The sequence below is a fragment of the Ailuropoda melanoleuca genome, chromosome 12 (genome assembly GCF_002007445.2).
Source record: "Ailuropoda melanoleuca isolate Jingjing chromosome 12, ASM200744v2, whole genome shotgun sequence".
Taxonomy (NCBI): Eukaryota; Metazoa; Chordata; class Mammalia; order Carnivora; family Ursidae; genus Ailuropoda; species Ailuropoda melanoleuca.
In genome coordinates, this window is record NC_048229.1 from 36475100 (window position 1) to 36495016 (window position 19917).

Sequence of the window (19917 nt, forward strand, 5' to 3'; positions counted from 1 at the left end):
AAACCAGGAAATCAAAAAACAAATTAAACAATTTATGGAGACCAACGAGAATGAATACACAACGGTCCAAAACCTATGGGATACTGCAAAGGCAGTCCTAAGGGGGAAATACATAGCCATCCAAGCCTCACTCAAAAGAATAGAAAAATCTAAAATGCAGTTTCTATATTCTCACCTCAAGAAACTGGAACAGCAACAGAGGGACAGGCCTAACCCACTGACAAGGAAGGAGTTGACCAAGATTAGAGCAGAAATCAATGAATTAGAAACCAGGAGCACAGTACAGCAGATCAACAGGACTAGAAGCTGGTTCTTTGAGAGAATCCATAAAATTGACAGACCACTGGCAAAACTTGTCCAAAAACAAAGAGAAAGGACTGAGATTATTAAAATTATGACTGAAAAGGGAGAGGTCACGACCAGCACCATTGAAATTGCAAGGATTATTAGAAACTTTTATCAACAGCTATATGCCAAAAAACTAAACAATCTGGAAGAGATGGAGGCCTTCCTGGAAACCTATAAACTACCAAGACTGAAACAGGAAGAAATAGATTTCTTAAATAGGCCAATTAACTATGAAGAAATTGAGTCAGTGATAAACAACCTTCCAAATAATAAAACTCCAGGCCCAGACGGTTTTCCTGGGGAATTCTACCAAACATTCAAAGAAGAAATAATACCTATTCTCCTAAAGCTATTTCAAAAAATAGAAACAGAAGGAAAGCTACCAAACTCATTCTATGAGGCTAATATTACCTTGATCCCCAAACCAGGCAAAGACCCCCTCAAAAAGGAGAATTACAGACCGATTTCTCTAATGAATATGGATGCCAAAATCCTCAACAAGATCCTTGCTAATAGAATCCAACAGTACATTAAAAGGATTATCCATCATGACCAAGTGGGATTCATACCTGGGATGCAAGCATGGTTCAACACTCGCAAATCAATCAATGTGATACATCATATCAACAAGAAAAGACTCAAGAACCATATGATCCTCTCAATTGATGCAGAAAAAGCATTTGACAAAATACAGCATCCTTTCCTGATTAAAACCCTTCAGAGTGTAGGAATAGAGGGTACATTTCTCAATCTCATAAAAGCCATCTATGAAAAGCCTACTGCAAGCATTATTCTCAATGGGGAAAAGCTGGAAGCCTTTCCCTTAAGATCAGGAACACGACAAGGATGCCCACTCTCGCCACTATTATTCAACATAGTACTAGAAGTCCTTGCAACAGCAATCAGAAGACAAAAAGGGATCAAAGGTATCCAAATCGGCAAAGAAGAAGTCAAACTGTCTCTCTTTGCAGATGACATGATACTCTATATGGAAAACCCAAAGGAATCCACTCCCAAACTATTAGAAGTTATAGAACAATTCAGTAAGGTGGCAGGATACAAAATCAATGCCCAGAAATCAGTTGCATTTCTATACACGAATAACGAGACTGAAGAAAGAGAAATTAGGGAATCCATCCCATTTACAATAACACCAAAAACCATACGTTACCTTGGAATTAACTTAACCAGAGACGTAAAGGACCTATATCCTAGAAACTATAGATCACTTTTGAAAGATATTGAGGAAGACATAAAAAGATGGAAAAATATTCCATGCTCATGGATTGGAAGAATTAACATAGTTAAAATGTCCATACTACCCAGAGCAATCTACACTTTCAATGCTATCCCGATCAAAATACCGAGGACATTTTTCAAAGAACTGGAACAAATAGTCCTTAAATTTGTATGGAACCAGAAAAGGCCCCGAATCTCCAAGGAACTGTTGAAAAGGAAAAACAAAGCTGGGGGCATCACAATGCCGGATTTCGAGCTGTACTACAAAGCTGTGATCACAAAGACAGCATGGTACTGGCACAAAAACAGACACATCGACCAATGGAACAGAATAGAGAACCCAGAAATGGACCCTCGGCTCTTTGGGCAACTAATCTTTGATAAAGCAGGAAAAAACATCCGGTGGAAAAAAGACAGTCTCTTCAATAAATGGTGCTGGGAAAATTGGACAGCTACATGCAAAAGAATGAAACTTGACCACTCTCTCACACCATACACAAAAATAAACTCCAAATGGATGAAAGACCTCAATGTGAGACAGGAATCCATCAAAATTCTAGAGGAGAACATAGGCAACAACTTCTATGACATCGGCCAGAGCAACCTTTTTCACGACACATCGCCAAAGGCAAGAGAAATAAAAGATAAAATGAACTTATGGGACTTTATCAGGATAAAGAGCTTCTGCACAGCCAAGGAAACAGTCAAAAAAACTAAGAGACAGCCCACGGAATGGGAGAATATATTTGCAAAGGACACCACAGATAAAGGACTGGTATCCAAGATCTACAAAGAACTTCTCAAACTCAATACACGAGAAACAAATAAACAAATCATAAAATGGGCAGAAGATATGAACAGACACTTTTCCAATGAAGACATACAAATGGCTAACAGACACATGAAAAAATGTTCAAAATCATTAGCCATCAGGGAAATTCAAATCAAAACCACACTGAGATACCACCTTACGCCAGTTAGAATGGCAAAGATAGACAAGGCAAGAAACAACAATTGTTGGAGAGGATGTGGAGAAAGGGGATCCCTCCTACATTGTTGGTGGGAATGCAAGTTGGTACAGCCACTCTGGAAAACAGTGTGGAGGTCCCTTAAAAAGTTAAAAATTGAACTACCCTATGACCCAGCCATTGCACTACTGGGTGTTTACCCCAAAGATACAGACGTAGTAAAGAGAAGGGCCATATGCACCCCAATGTTCATAGCTGCATTGTCCACAATAGCCAAATCATGGAAGGAGCCGAGATGCCCTTCAACAGATGACTGGATTAAGAAGCTGTGGTCCATATATACAATGGAATATTACTCAGCTATCAGAAAGAACGAATTCTCAACATTTGCTGCAACATGGACGGCACTGGAGGAGATAATGCTAAGTGAAATAAGTCAAGCAGAGAAAGACAATTATCATATGATTTCTCTCATCTATGGAACATAAGAACTAGGATGATCGGTAGGGGAAGAAAGGGATAAAGAAAAGGGGGGTAATCAGAAGGGGGAATGAAACATGAGAGACTATGGACTATGAGAAACAAACTGAAGACTTCAGAGGGGAGGGGGTGGGGGAAGGGGATAGACTGGTGATGGGTAGTAAGGAGGGCACGTATTGCATGGTGCACTGGGTGTTATACGCAACTAATGAAGCATCAAACTTTACATCGGAATCTGGGGATGTACTGTATGGTGATTAACACAATATAATAAAATTAAATTAAAAAAAAAAAGAATCTTTATGTAAGTTTTTTGTCCATTTGGCTGTCTTCTCTTGTGAATTATCTTTCAAAATGTTGCCTTGGGTGCCTGGCTGGCTCTGTCAATGGAGTATGTGACTCTTGCTTTTCAGTGTAGAAGTCTTACACATCATTTATTAGATGTTTCTCTAGATATTTGATGTTTTTGATGCAATTTTAAATGGCATAACTTTAAAAAAAAGATTTTGTTTTTAAGCAATCTCTGTACCCAATGTGGGGCTCGAACTTACAGCCCCATGAATAGCCAGGCACCCCTAAATGGCATCACTTTTAAAGTTTCTTTGTTGAAAAAAGAAAAAAGTTTCTTTGTTGGTAGTATTTAGAAAGTACATAGAAATCAAATCAGTGTTGTATTTTGAATTGGAATTCAGCAACATTGCTAAATTATGGTATATTGCTTTAGATTCCATTTTACTATCTATGTGCACCATGATGTCATCTGTGATAATAACAGGTTTATTTATTTGATCCAATCTATATGCTGTTTATTCATGTGTCTTCCCTTAAATTCATTGGATAGAACCTCCAACAAAGTGGTGAGAATGGGCATACTTGCTTAATTCTTATCTTAGGGGGAAAAGCTTTCAATTTTCACCATTAATTATAATAATTCATCATTATGATTAGCTGTAGAAATTTTAGATGTTATTGTAAGAATAAGGAGATTTTCTTCTGTTCTCAGTTTGCTAAGAATTTTGCATTTCTTGAATAAACCCTATTTAGTTGTGATATATTTTTTATTTTTAATTGATTTATTAGTATTTTGATAAAGAGTTTTGCATCTATGTTTATGAGATGCATTTTGAAATGTCCTTATCAGGCTTGTATCAAAATTACTGGACTTTTACAATGAGTTGCAGAGTGTTTCCTTCTTTCTGTTCTCTAGATGAGTTTGTGTAAGATTAATATTATTTCTTTCTTAAATGTTTAGAATTCCCTGGTGAGGCAATCCACACATGGAGTTTTCTTGTGGAAAAAATTCAGAATAGTGGTCCAATTTCTTTAATGGAGCTAAGAGAATTCAGACTTTCTATTTCTTCTTGTGTCAATTTTCATAGGTTTTATTTTTCAAGAAAATTGGTCATTAAACTAAGTTGTCAAATACTGAAATTTTATTTATTGCATTCTCATTATCTTTAAAATGTCTGTAGAAGGATGCCTGGATGGTTCAGTTGGTTAAGCATCTGCCTTTGGATCAGGTCATGATCCCAGGGTCCTGGGATCGAGTCCCATTTTGGACTCCCTGCTCAGCGGGGAGTCTGCTTCTCCCACTCCCTCTGCCCCTCCTCCCCGCTCATGCTTTCTCTCTCTCACTCTCACATACTCTCTCTCAAATAAGTATTTAAAATATTTTTTAAAAAAGAAACTGTGATCATTTATTCCATTTCTTGATGCATACTTGACAACAGCAGAATCCCTGCATTTCCTCCTTAATATGAAGAGTGAGTCCTGTTATTATAGGAAAAGTTCTTGGAAAGTCCTCGGAAATTAATCTGACTGTTGCAATAGCAATTTGCAAGTGATATATCTATATATCTATATATATGACAATGCAAGAAGAGTGACATCATCAAAGAATAAAAGATGCAAATATGGTGACTCCTATCACATTTCCACTTACTTCATTTGTTTAGCTTGTGTTGAAATGGATGGAGTTTGGATAATGACTGTAGTTTATCATTAAATCAATCAGGATTCCTAATTTCTGTGTGTTAGATGATGGCAGGTTAAACTCATAGTAGATGCCAGTAGTACAGAGGTCTCAGTTATGTCACCCAAATGAAAGTCATTGCTGCATTTAGCAATTCTTTCTACTTAGACGCACAGTGTTGGGGCATCTGGGTGGCTCAGTCAGTTGAGTATCTGACTTTTGATTTCGGCTTATGCCATGATCTCAGGGTCATGGGATTCAGCCCCACCTCAGGCTCTGCACTGGACAGGGAGTCTGCTTGGGATTCCCTCTATCCCTCTCCCTCTCCCCACTTCCACCCCACCCAGTTCGCTTGCTCGCTCTCTCTTAAAAAAAAAAAAGTGCGGTGTTTATTTGGTTTTGGTTTCTGCACATTTTAAACAGTACATACGCACAATTTGAATGTGCTGCTCTGACCCATTGTCTGTACGACTTATGAAATAGGCAGTATTGATTGGGTCCCAGAGCTAGAGAAGATTTGGCAAGTCTTTTTTAAAAAAATTTTCAAAGATTTTACTTTTAAGTAACCCCTGCACTGAATGTGGGGCTCAGACTCACAACTCTGAGATCAAGAATTGCATACTCCACTGACTGAGCCAGCCAGGCACCCCTCTTTAATTATTGATGTACTTCATTCTCTTAGTTTCTGAACTACCATATTCTTTTCTGCCCCACATTCTTTGCTGCCCACTTCTTTTGGGCTAGATCTCTTAACTTTGTAGTACACCAGGGGTTGTTCCTAGTTCTCCTCCTCTTCTCTACCTTCATATTCTTTTTTTTTTTTTTAAGATTTATTTATTTATTTATTTGAGAGGAAGAGAGAGAGAGAGAGCAAGACTGCAAGAGCAGAGGGAGGGAGAAGCAGATTCCCCGCTGAGCAGGGAGCCCAACATGGGACTCGATCCCAGGACCCTGGAATTATGACCTGAGTCTAAGGCAGATGGTTAACTGACTGAGCCACTCAGGTGCCCCCATATTCTTTTTTTTTTTAAGATTTATTTATTTATTTGAGTGGGAGAGATAATGCAATCGGGCATTCTCGGGAAGGGCAAAGGGAGAGACTCTCAGGCAGACTCCCTGCTGAGTGCAGAGCCCACTGCGGGGCTTGACCTCACAACCCATGAGATTGCAACCTGAGCAGAAACCAAGAATTGGACACCCAGCAGACTGAGCCACCCAAATGTTCCTACCTTCATATTATTTTTATGTATACACATCTGGTTATTTGGTTTAAAAAAAATCAAAATAGACCCATCCAACTCACTCCCATCTATATGTAAATGACTTTTAATAATGCCTGCAATAATCTTTCTCTTTAGCTTAACACTTATATTCATTGGATATTTGCTGGGATTTCTAACATGAATGTGTCTAAAAATGGACATTTTTTTTCTACTGGCCTCACCCATTCTCTCTTTCTCCTGTATCTTAGGAAATGACACCAGGCTGCCATAATTTTCTTTAATAAATCCTTAGAAATCAGTCTGATTACCTCTTGTGTTGGTGATTGCTGACATAAGGGATTGCTTAAAGGATTGCTGTTGAGAATTTGATAAAGGGATAACATACAAATATGTGGGCAGCTTAACACAAAACAATAAAGCATGGAACAGTTTTCTGAGGCTGGCAAGCCTGGGGGAATCATTATAGCACCTAAGTTCGGAAAAGCAAGGTAAGGAGTAGTTACTGGACACAGAGAAGTAAGGCTTACCAAGCAAAACATGTGATGAGACCTATGATGTGTGTGTGTGTGTGGGGGGGGGTGTCAAAGCCAACCTTGATTGATTAGGGAGGGAGGGAGCTAGGGAAATATGTAGTCCAATTTCACTCTCTTCCTGCTCGCCAGTCTTATACTGGTGTAGTCCATAATGAATAGCTTTGGAGGCACAGAGCAATGTAGAAGTGGGTAAAGAGCAGATGTGGAGGGACACAGGGAAAAGATACATTTCAATGACCCTTTCTTTCACAATCCAGCTTATTCACAAGTGCCTTTGGCTCTATTAATGAAATATGACCACTCTATATCAATCTCTCTCTACATATTGCTTCTGCATTAGTATAACCCATTATTTTTGCCCTGAATTACTGTGTTATCTTCCTAACTAGTCTTCATTTTCTAATTTGAGCCACCTTTCAATTCTTTAACCTCAAAGAACCCAAGTTTTATATTGTATGCAATGAAAATCTTCCTGCTTAGAATTCAGCTTCCAAATCTCATGGAACTAGAAAAGGACCATCACATCAAGCCTAAACAATTAGAAAGAAAGAGATGATAAAGGGCAGAAATCAGTGAAATAGAAACAGAGAGTACAATAGAGACAAACTACATCAAAAATCTTACTATTTATGAAATTGGTTAGTCCAAGACAAAAAGAGAGGAAACACAAATAAACAATATCAGGAATGAGAAATGAGGCATTAATATAGATCATACAGACATTAAAAATGTAAGATATTATGAAAAATGTTAAGATGGTAAATTGGACAATCTGGTGAAACAGAAAATTCTTTGAAAAAACTTTGCAAATTTATTTAGCAGAAGAAAGAGAAAATCTATTTTAAATTTTATCATAAAGAAAACCCTATGCCTAAACACGATGGAAGAAATTGCATCAATCTTGCAAAAATTCCTCCAGAAAACATAAAAAGGGAACACTTCCTGACTTTTTTTGTGATCCCAGAATAAACTTGATTCCAAAATCTCATGAGGCTCAAGATTGCTTATGTGAAGTCGTTTGTGCTTCCACCTGAATATTAGGATTTTTTTTCTATTTCTGTGAAAAATGCCACTGTAATATGATAGGGATTGCATCGAATTTGTTGATTACTTTGGGTAGTATGCACATTTTAACAATATTCTTCCAATCCATGAACACGAGATATCCTTCCATTTATTTTTGTATTTTTCAGTTTCTTTCATCAAGTATAATTCATGCACATCCTCGGTTAAATTTTTTCCTAAGTTTGTATTATTTTTGATGCTACTATGAATGAGACTGCTTTCTTAACTCATTTTTCAGACAGTTTGTTGTTAGCGTACAGAAACACAATTGAGTTTTGTACCTTGATTTTGTATCCTGCAACTTTACTATATCCGTTTGTTCCACCTTCTTTGGTGGAGTCTTTAGGGTTTCCTATATATAAGACTCCGCCTTCTTTAAGAGTTATGTTCATTTGCATTTTTCTCCATAAAGAGAAAAGTAAGTTACACTGAAGCTCTAAGAAGCAACGTTCTTTCAGAAGCGTCCTCAAGTTACCAGCCGCCTGCACCTGCGCACTCCTGGGGCTGGAACTCCCACAAATCAGTGGGCTGAGCTCCGTTAGGGGCGGGCCCAAGTTGCATGCCGGGAACAATCTGAGCTGCGGAACGCTAGGCTTCTGAGGCATTTCCTCTTTGGGACTGCATTTCCCAGTGGCCACCACGCCGAAGTAGCGGCCACTTCCGGCACCCAAGGGTCGTTGTCCTGGGGGAGTGAAGCCCTCAGGTCGAGAAAGGAGTCGGTGGCTGCCAGAGGCCTCTGCTGAGCAGGACGCCAGCCGGAGGGACCCGTCAGTGTGGGTGGGCAGAGAGAGGCGCTCAGGACAGGGCGCTGACAGGCACCCGAAGGAGCTTCGCCCGAGCGCGCGCGCCCAGCGAGGAGGGGATTGTGCTACCGCGAGGGGCGGACGTGGAGTGTGGGGGTGTGTGCGTGAAGGCGCGCCTGGTGCCTCGGTGCTGCGGTGACGGGGAGAGGGGACGTGTGGACACTGAGTGTGCTTTGCTGTGGCTCTGTGTGCGTGTGTGTGTCACCGGGACCAGTGGCCCGCCGCTTCCTCAGTTTTCTCTCCTCCCAGCCACGTGGCTGCCCCATACCGATGCCCCCAGTAGGAGGTCAGATGCTGAGCCTAGAATGAAAGTTTCCCTCGGAAAGCCCAGGCCTGGACTTGGAGTGGGGATTTTAGTGCTGCAGGTGCCTGTCTGGGTCCCCCACGGGGGCAGCTGCATGTTCAGAACCACCGCATTCTCAGAGTAATGTCCCCAGGAACCAGCTTCGAACTGGTTCTCATCCCATTTTGTGCGAAGTAAGGGAGGTGTGGCCCTGGAGAGTGCTTTCAGATTTAGTCTGCGCTCCAAGAAAAGCCTGGGGTCTCATGTTCGCTTTCTCCTTCCCCAGTCGTACCATTATCCAGAAGGACCCCGAGAAGGATGAGAGTATTATTGCTGCATGTCTAAAGTCAAGGGTGAGTTCGTGCTTTGTTTTGCTTAAGAAATGCGTTTTTGGTTTTAGAATATAGACGTTCCAGTAAGTTTTCAGGAAATGTAAGGAGACGAGCAAATTGATACCCCACCATTTGGTCCCCCATTGCCCCTCACCTCTTCACTTAATATTCACTTGGTAAATAATCTGGTAAATACCAAAAGCAGCCTGGTAAATCGTTGACATCTTCAGCACTCCCTTTTTCTGAGATGACACAGAAGGAAACCTCCAGTGATTAATGTTAAAGCTTTATTTTAGACTCTGATTTGGTAAGAAGAAATTTAGTGTTTAGGTGGAATCATACACTGGATATCTTTTGCTCTTTGAAAAGGGCCTGCTTTTCAAAGCAAGGGAGGAAGGGAGATGGTTAGCTGATTTCAGTCAGTCTGAGGCTTTCAAAAATGGAAAAGTGATAGCAACACAAGTTGGTATCAGAAAGAGCCAGGATTTTTCCAGGGAATTCCCTCAATTGAAATTTGTATTATTGGCCACATCCGTTTGAAGTTGGCAGCTTGAGTTGTGTGTTGGGCTTCTTTTTGTGTGAACTGTGAGAAGCAGTATAATGTGGTTGAGAGTAGGGGCTGTGGATCCAGAGTATCTGGGTTGGAATATTGGCTCTCTCTTTCTGGCTGCCTCAGGTTTGTAATGAACATCAGATGAGTTAATATGTATAAAGCCCCTTAGAGCAGTGCCAGGCATACAGTAAGTGCTTGATATGTTTTAGCTGTTGTTTATGGGTGTTTTAGCTCATTCCTCTCAATTTCTATACAACAGGGGCATTAGGAATATGTGATCCATGGTGATTGCTGCCTGCATATTATGAAAAGCAAGTGAGGTGCTCAAGCGATATAGAATAAAAATTCTTGGAGTGCCAGGGTGGCTCAGTTGGTTAAGCATCTGACTCCTGATTTTGGCTCAGGCCATGGTCTCAGGGTTGTAGGATCAAGTCCTGTGTGGGCTCCATGCTGGGTGTTGAACCTACTTAAGATTCCCTTGCTCTCCCTCTGCCCCTCCCTTCCCCTCTCTCTCCCTCCANCTCCCCCCCCCCAAAAAAAAAAAAAAAAAGGAATAAAAGTGCTTAACCTGAATTGCTATGATTCCTTTTATGGTCTCACTGGACCACCGATCCCTTGAAATAGTATGCCAAAGTGTTATGGTGGATTTTGTGGGGAAAGTATATATAATTTCATGAGATTATTCAAAGTGTGCATGACCTAAAAGGCTTGGATTCATCGGTGTAGATCAGTAGTTCTTAACGGGTGTGTGTGTGTGTATGTGTGTGTGATTTTGCCCTCCAGGGGACATTTGGTAATATTCAGAGGCAACTTTCGTTGCCACCATGGGGGGCAGTGATACTGATCTAATAAGTAGAGGACAAAGATACTACTAAACATTCTACAATGCACAGGATATCCCTCCCCACCCATCTCCCCCCAACAAAAAATTATCTGGCTCAATATGGCATTAATGCTGAGGATGAGAAACCCTGGTCTGGCATCAAAAAGACTGTGATACTTGGAGTGATAATTAAAAAGGTCTTGTACAAACTGAGTAGTTAAGCAAATCACACTAGACTTGTGATAGAGTATTATGTACTTAAGAAAATTATGTTCATAAATAATCGTGAAAAGAGAAAACATTTGCACTCGTGTTAAGCAGTATTCGTGTTAGGAACAGTAATACCTAGGGGCGCCTGGGTGGCACAGCAGTTAAGCGTCTGCCTTCGGCTCAGGGTTTGATCCCGGCGTTATGGGATCGAGCCCCACATCAGGCTCTTCTGCTATGAGCCTGCTTCTTCCTCTCCCACTCCCCCTGCTTGTGTTCCCTCTCTCGCTGGCTGTCTCTATCTCTGTCGAATAAATAAATAAAATTAAAAAAAAAAAAAAAGGAACAGTAATACCTAAGAAGATGTATATGAATCCCATTTACTAAGCGAGGGCATTCTATGAGGATTCTCTCCAAAATGATGTTTTCATCAGTTTCTTAATGAAGAAAAGAATCAGGCCTGGTACTGTGTATATCCGATGCATTTTCTTAGTCTGCAGGTGCCACTTACCTGCATTATGTTCTTTTGGAGAAGAATCTTGATCATGAAAATTTCTAGTTATATTGGTAAGATACAACTAAAGGATGTTAGAACTGGTTGCTGTTACTTGTTATAGTCACATTGTTTTCTTTGTTGACTCTCATGACAAGCTCAGTTCTTTAATGATTGGAAGTACCCACTTCCTGATAGCTGTTTTTATTTTTTTGGTTTAATTTGGAAATAGCTTTATTGTGGGGTTTTATTTGGGGTTTTTTTCTGTTTTGTTTTTTATTTAGAGAGAGTGCTTGAGCAGGGGGAGGGAAAGACAGAGAGAGAAAATCTTAAGCAGGCTCCACACTCAGCGTGGAGCCCAATGCAGGGCTCAGTCTCACAACCCTGAGATCATGACCTGAGCCGAAATCAAGAGTCAGACACTTAATCGACTGAGCTACCCAGGCGCCCCTTTATTGTGTATTTTTGATTAGGAATAGTCCGAAACTATTCTTTTTAAGGCACTTAAGAAGGGAGTTAAAATTATAGCACCACCCTCTAGAGGTAGTCATTACTAATGCTTTGGTTTTTATTTTTCCAATTATTTTTTCTGTGTGAATACGAGAGTTTTGTTTCTGTAGAATAGAATCAGAATCAGTTCGAAAAACAAATCTAATCAAGCCATCATTTTCATCCCTTTCTGGGTTAAACAGTGCATCATACCATTGCGTCTCCCTCTAAGGCTTCTGTGCTGGAAGGCTTCTTTTCTCCTTGTCTTTATGAGAACCCTCTCTGCTAATGGGATTCTTTAAGAATTGCAGTCTCCAGGCTAAGCTCTGAATATTTCTGGCTAGCATTCTAAGAAAGAGCAGGCCTTACAGTGTATTTTATTGTATGACCCAAGAAAAAGGGGAACAGTGAAGCTTCTTTAACAAATGTAAATCTTCTTTATCCTCAGTAATAAGGATGACACAGTTAATAAGCAGTTAATATGCTTAATATTTAGCAGTTAATATGTGTCATTGCGCATTTCCATTGAATTTTCTTAGTATTCTTTTAGGTTTCTTATTTCTCCAGCACAGAAGGTGAAGTCTGAACAAGCATAAATGTATAGCAGAGGATGACAGAGCCCATCAGAAGTCATCTAGCATACTTTGAGAGTTGACAGGAAAGACACATCTTTTGGTCTATAGAGTCACCACGCATTGACCAAATTATAAGCCCATGTGATTTCTGTAGAGTTAAAGAAACTCTGTTGGGGGCGCCTGGATGGCGCAGCGGTTAAGCGTCTGCCTTCGGCTCAGGGCGTGATCCCGATGTTGTGGGATCGAGCCCCACGTCAGGCTCCTCTGCTATGAGCCTGCTTCTTCCTCTCCCACTCCCCCTGCTTGTGTTTCCTCTCTAAGCCTTTCAAATGTATACAAAATAAATAAAATCTTAAAAAAAAAAAAAAAAAAAGAAACTCTGTTGGAAAATTTGTACCTTACTTAGAAATTCTAAATCTGTTAAATGTAAAGTGACTAATAGCAGAAGACGATATAGTAGCTATTTAGGGAATATCGTGGCCGAAATGATAGGTTTAAAGACATAGTAAGCCTTTCAAATGTATACAAGACATTTTTCCTAGAAATTATTGTAACCTGCTCAGATAAACATAGACATCTTAGGGGCGCCTGGGTGGCACAGCGGTTAAGCATCTGCCTTTGGCTCAGGCCGTGAACCCGGCGTTATGGGATCGAGCCCCACATCAGGCTCTTCTGCTATGAGCCTGCTTCTTCCTCTCCCACTCCCCCTGCTTGTGTTCCCTCTCTCCCTGGCTGTCTCTATCTCTGTTAAATAAATAAATAAAATCTTTAAAAAAAAAAACAAAACATAGACATCTTAAGTGTTGGTTCAAGAATTGGGAAATAAAGGAAACAAACCCCTTAAGTAAAAACAAGAGTTTATTAGAATATCCCGAGTTTTTCCAAGTTTGTAAGGAAGCTGTCTAAGTAAAAGATTGTCATTCATCTGATTTGGAGAACAGCTTCCTCATAGGAAAAAATATATATAAACATAAACATACATATATGTATGTGTATACATTCCAAGTTAACGCCTTGCCATACTTACAATTATGAAGCACTCTTAAGCAAAAAGTAGAGAAATAGGGGCCACAATACAGTGACAAGAAGTGTTAACATGGCATAATTTTCTAGAATTTTTTCTGTCATTGTCTGTTAGTCTTTATATATACACACACATGTATTTTATAGATGTAACCATATTCTGCATCCTATTTCATAACCTGAATTTTCTGCTGACTGTGTATCTTGAACATGTACTGACTGCTTATGTATTTCATTACGTGGATGCCCTGTTGTATTTAACCAGTTGGCTTTGGACTTAGCAAGCCAGACACTGCCTGAGCAAGTCCATCTACATCCTTCCCAGTTTTCATCCTTGCCCCACTTCCCCCAATCCTGTTTTCACAAGTAGGTTCCAGTGTAGATGATGTGACCCCCTTCTCAGCCCTGAAAGGTGGGACGGGTGGAGGAGGATCTGCACAGAGCAGGGTGAGGGGCCCAGTCTAGGCCTAGTCACGTGTTCCAAGAATGGAGGATCCCTCAATGCTGAGATATTTTGGAGGACGGGTTCCCCAGGCCTCGGAGGAGAGCTTAATTTTGTCTAGACTCCTCATGTTTGATGCCAGTTTGTACGGGGGGTGGGAGGAAGAGGCAGAGGGACGGAGGAAAAGGGAGATGGTGTGAAATAGAGAGGGATAGAAGAGGAATTTTAGGGAGTAGTTGGGACATAGAGTTGGAAGAAAAAATTGCTCTATTAATTTGAGTCCCTTAGAGAGCACTAAAGGCACAGCTTGGCTTAAGCCCTTCTTTTTTTTTCTCTCTAGGAGGGGAGGCATGAAGAAGATGGACAAATTTTGTCATTCTAAAAGCATGGCTTATGTAAGTTGTTATTTCTTCTCCTGAAATACAATGACTTCACGTTTTGTTATTTTTTTAGCCACTCCCCACCACGCGGGGATCAGTAGGTTATCCCACAGCACACAGCAGGTCTGCTGTGCAGCAGCAAGATTCTTCAAGAACTGGCAGGCACCCTGTGAAGCGCCGTATTGCCCCTGTCCTGCATGGCGGTTCTTCGCCTCCTCTCTGTTCACCGTACAGTAATTTCCTGCAGTTTCATGGTAATGCGTGTGTGTGTGTGTGTTTGTGTGGTTTCAGGGATCTCTGTCGTTCAGGGACGTGGCCATCAGCTTCTTCCAAGAGGAGTGGGAGTGCCTGGACCCTGCTCAGAGGGCTTTGTACAGGGACGTGATGTTGGAGACCTACAGCAACCTGGTCTCAGTGGGTAAGTCTATCTCCCCAATAGTAGTTCATTCTACAGATTAATTAATGTTCCAGTAAAGGGGCACCTGGGTGGCTCAGTTGGTGAAGCATCTGTCTTCGGCTCAGGTCATGATCTCAGGGTCCTGGGATCCAGCCCTGCGTTGGGCTCCCTGCTTAGTGGGGAGTCTGCTGCTCCCTACCTCCCACCCTGCTCATGCTCTTGCTTGCTCTGTCTCTCTCTCTCTCTCTCAAATAAATAAATAAATAAATAAATAAATAAATAAATAAATTTCTTTAATATTACAATAAAATTAGTATTGAACAATTATAATTAATGATTTAAAATTTAATTTCATAATTTAACTTAAAATAATTTAAAACAATTAATAATTTAATAAATTATTAATGTCTCTTCTCTGGAATATCAGCTTTCTTCACTGTGAGTTTCAGGGCCATCTTTTAAATAGCTGAGTTCCTTCTTGTTCCCAAAGGAAATCGTTTGGAATTTGTCAGATTGAAAATGGGCGTGTCCGTTTTTACAAATTTAGGGACGCCTGGGTGGCTCAATTGGTTAAGTGTCTGACTCTTGATTTCAGCCCAGGTCATGATCTCAGGGTCATGAGATCAAGTCCTGCATTGGACTCCACACAGGGTGTGGAGCAGTGCTTGAGATTCTCTTTCTCCCTCTCCCCCTATCCCCTCTAAAAAAATATTACTACAAATTTAACCAGTTCTCAACCAAAGTTTTTTAGTTTGTTTTGCTTTGTGGGGTTTTTTTTTTTTTGTATATTAAAAAAATTTTTTTTCTACACCATGTATCATGTCATTTCTTTTTTTGTGTTTTTAAGCAGGAAGTTCCATTTCCAAGCCAGATGTGATTGCATTATTGGAGCAGGACAAAGAGCCCTGGGTGGTTTTGAGGAGAGAAACAAGCGGATGGTACTCAGGTGAGTAGGGAAGAAGCTGGCAGAGAGGATCAGGAGGGGTCAGAGAGGGGTCATACCTCTGAGATGTGGTTTGGAAAAATGCCTTCAAAGACCCAAGGCCTGTTGGATAAAAATGCCTGAGATCTGAGAAGGAAATAAAGATCACACAGTGTGGACTTTCTAAGGAACTCCATCTTTTGCTAATCATCTCCAATTTTTTTTTCCCTTTATTTCTTCTCCTTTTAGTGGAGTGAGTGCCCTCTTTCCCAGTGTAACCTTTTTTTTTTTTTAAGATTTTATTTATTTATTAGAGCACGCGTGTGAGCAGAGGGAGAGGGAGAACAAGAACCCCAAGTAGACTTCCGTGCAGAGTGCATAGCCCACCACGGGGCTCGATCCCACAGCCCCGAGAGAGACCATGACCTGAGCTGATATCAAGAGTCAGATGCTTAACTGACTGAGCCACACAGGCACTCCCACCACAGAGTAACCTTTTAACATATATTTTTCATCCAGCTGCTTTCCAGTTCTGCTTTTGCATTTAAATTTCTATATGTGTTTCCAGTGTCAAAAAATATATTCATATATTCAGCAAATATTTATCAAGAGTACATTCCAAGCAAAGCACTGTGCTTGGCACTGTCTGTACAGTGAGATGAACATGACCGACAGAGTCACTGCTCTCATGGCCTTTACCTGCAGTTGGTAAGACATGGATCAATCAAGTAAGCAGAGTAAATCAGTACTGTCAGGAATCATGCTGTGCAGACAAGTATACAGGAGCAATGCACTGAGAATGACAGGCTTGGGTGGTTAAGGAGTGTGTCTTGAAGTGGGCATGCTTGCATAGAGTCGTGAAGGAAGGGTTCGGGTCACAAATCTGGGCAAGAGCATTCTAGTCTGAGCTGGTCACACAGAGGCCCTGAGCAGGAAATGGTCTCTGTGTGCCTGGGAGCAGTAAGAAGGTTGGAGCAGAAGAGGTGAAGGGATGGTGGAAAGAGAGGTCTGGGAGTTAGGCCAGGACCAGATCCTACAAGGCTCTGATTGTCATTGTGAAGAACGTAGAATGCTTTCCAAGAATCACTTAGAGCCATGTTCTGATCTGTGTTGAAAGTTTTCCTCATTTCTTCATTTTTAAACAAACTAAGTATGACAAGAGTACAGAAAACCACGTAACACAAAGAATTGCTTGATTAAGCATCTTAAGGTGCCCACACTTGTAACTACCAGGTCATGAGTTAGGGTTTTGCCAGCTGTCCCAGAAGACTGTCGTGTGTCTCTTTGTACTCACAAACCTTCCCCTCCCTGCAGGAAAGGTTTTCTCCAGAGCTTTATTGTCTGAGTGAACACCTCCAGTCTGATTTTGTTTTACCTATCTTTTTTTTTTTTTTAAGATTTTATTGATTTATTTGACAGAGAGAGACACAGCCAGCGAGAGAGGGAACACAAGCAGGGGAGTGGGAGAGGGAGAAGCAGGCTCCAAGCGGAGGAGCCTGACGTGGGGCGCGATCCCAGAACGCTGGGATCACGCCCTGAGCCGCAGGCAGACGCTTAATGACTGAGCCACCCAGGCGCCCCTTACCTATCGTTTTAAAAAGTCTTTTAAGTCTCTTTTAGGTTAAAGGTTTTTCTTGATTTTTTTGTTAACAGGTTTTTCTTGATTAAATTAGATCATTTGTCCTGTAGTTTCACACCGTCTGGATTTTGCTGACGGCATCTTGCTGGTAATGGAGACACATGTTCCTCTGTCTCCTATTTCCTGTAAGGATAGTTGGGTCTAAGAGCTTAATCAAACTTTTGGGAAACTTTTTTTTTCCCTAGGTGATGGTGATAATCTTCAGTCCATTGGTGTATGATGTCTGGATTTCTCATTTTAGTGATATCAGCAGCCAGTGACAGGCAGCTACTATTCCTTTAATTCATTTAAAGTTGTAAATTGGTGGATATTCTAATTCTGTCATTTATTCTTTATTAGCTGGAATGCATCTGTAAAAAGAAACTTCACCTTATTTACTACTTGGTTACTCAGTTATACAGATAATATAGAAAATTGAAGATAAATATTCTTTTCCTTTGTTTACTAATTTTCTAAGTAATTAGTTGGTTTCTTACATCCTTTCAAAGGTGACCCATTTTTGGGTGGCTCAGTTGGGTAAGTGGCTGACTCTTCGTTTTGGCTTGGGTCATGATCTCAGGGTCCTGTGATCAAGCCCTGCGTTGGGCTCCCTGCTCAAGGGGGAGCCTGCTTCTCCCTCTGCACCTGCCCCCTGCTTGTTCTTGTTCCCTCTCTCTCTCTCTCTCTCAAATAAGTGAGTAAAATCTTTAAAAAAACAAAAAAGAAAACTAGATTCACCAGTTGTGAACATTTGGCCGCCTTTGCTATATGTATTTATGGATCTAAATGTTTGAAACCTTTTTTGCTGAACCACGTGTGGGTCTAAGTCAGATGTTGTGACACATGTTAGCTAAACATTTCACTTTGCATCTTCTAAGAGTAGGAAAGGTCCTAATAACCTTTCATTATGCCTGATTAGCTTCATTAACTGAATTAACCTAAACAACGTATGATTGTCACACCTAAGAAAATCACCATATTTCAGGAGTGTCGTCTACAGTACAGCTCACAGTTAAATTTCTTCCATTTCTCTTTAAAATTTTTATTTTGTTTTTTTTTTTTTGTGGGAGTGTGTTTCAGTTTAAGATCTAGTCAAAGTTCATGAATTGATTTATGGATAGGTTTCTTTTAAAAACATTTTTATTTATTTTTACTATTTTTTTTTGTTAGGTTTCTTTAGTCCCTTTTTATCTAAGGAGCTTCTGTGCCTTAAAATTTATTTTAATTTAATTTAATTTAATTTATTTATTTTATTTTTTACTTTGACTTTTCTCTCTCTCTCTTTTTTTTTGAGTCTAAGTCCAGGCTAGTTTACTTAAACCATGTCATTCTGAATTTTTGTGATTTAAAATTTTTTCTCATGATTTGGTTCTGAAAGTTCTACAATAGATTCTAGTAGCATCATGTGAAGAATCACATAACGTCATGTCTCTGCATAGATTACTGTGATTTTGACCAACCAAGTAGGGCTTTCCATTTCCAAAGAAATGAATAATCTCTGATATTGAGTTTTAGCATGATTTTATTATGGCCAGGCAATATATTGCTATATCATTATATATATATCATGATATATATATAATATATGATGTGATCATATATATATCATATACAATATTAATGATTTCACTCCTTTGATGTATGTTGAGAGTGCTTTATTTTATAGCCCAGCATATGGTCAGTTTTTATAAATGTTCCGTATGAATGAAAAAGGAACGTGTGGGGCGCCTGTGTGACTCAGACAGTTAAGTGTCTGCCTTTGGCTCAGGTCATGATCCCAGGATCTGGGGATCGAGCCCCATGTTGGGCTTTCTGCTTGGTGGGGAGCCTGCTTCTCCCTTTCCCTCTGACTCATGCTCTCTCTCACGCTCTCTTTCTCAAATAAATAAAATAAAGTCCAGTGTATCTATAAACCGCATCTTCTTTACCCATTCATTTGTGGATGGACACTTGGGTTGCTTCCACGTTTTGGCTATTGTAAATTGCACTACGTACAGTAAACATAGGGGAGCGCATATCTTTTCAAATTAGTGCTTTCATGTTCTTTGGGTAAATACCCAGTAGTGGAATTGCTGGATCCTATGGTAATTCTATTTTAATTTTTTGAGGAACCTCCATACTGTTTTCAACAGTAGCTGCACCAGTTTGTGCACGAGGGGTCCTTTTCTCTTCACATCCTCGCCAAATTTTGTTATTTCTTATGTTTTTGATTTTGGCCCTAATAACAGGTGTAAGATGATACCTCATTGTGGTTTTGATTTACATTACATTTTCCTGATGATGAGTGATGTTGAGCTCATCTTTTCATGTGTCTGTTGGCCCTCTTTATGTCTTCTTGGGAATAATGTCTATTCAGGTCCTCTGCCCACTTTTTAATTGTACTATTTGTCTTTTTGGTGTTGAGTCATATAAGTTCTTTATGTATATTGGATATTAGCCCCATGCCGGATATATCATTTGCAAGTATGTTTCAAGGAATTTATTTCTTTTAGGTTTTCCATTGTTGGCATATAATTTTTCATAGTATTCTTTTATTTTATTTTATTTTATTTTTTTTAAAATTTTTTTTAAAGATTTTATTTATTTATTCAACAGAGATAGAGACAGCCAGCGAGAGGGGGAACACAAGCAGGGGGAGTGGGAGGAAGAAGCAGGCTCACAGCAGAAGAGCCTGATGTGGGGCTCGATCCCATAACGCCGGGATCACGCCCTGAGCCGAAGGCAGACGCTTAACAGCTGTGCCACCCAG

General features: G+C 40.2%; 1 protein-coding gene across 6 annotated transcripts in view; it reads left to right on the top strand.

The window, feature by feature from the left end:
* The first annotated feature begins 8400 nt into the window (after positions 1 to 8400).
* Positions 8401 to 19917, top strand: part of LOC100473713 (zinc finger protein 780B) — a 24099-nt gene continuing 12582 nt past the window's right edge. Inside the window, exons 1-5 of one of the 6 annotated variants that reach the window (XM_019804311.2) lie at positions 8401 to 9108; positions 9201 to 9267; positions 14192 to 14246; positions 14523 to 14649; positions 15476 to 15574. In XM_019804311.2, coding sequence (XP_019659870.2) covers positions 14202 to 14246; positions 14523 to 14649; positions 15476 to 15574 — 271 coding nt within the window. In that variant the 5' untranslated portion in view covers positions 8401 to 9108; positions 9201 to 9267; positions 14192 to 14201. Of the gene's footprint in view, positions 9268 to 14191; positions 14247 to 14522; positions 14650 to 15475; positions 15575 to 19917 lie in introns of all 6 variants that reach the window. The other 5 variants (XM_019804307.2, XM_019804308.2, XM_019804309.2 and 2 more) reach the window with 5 other exon arrangements.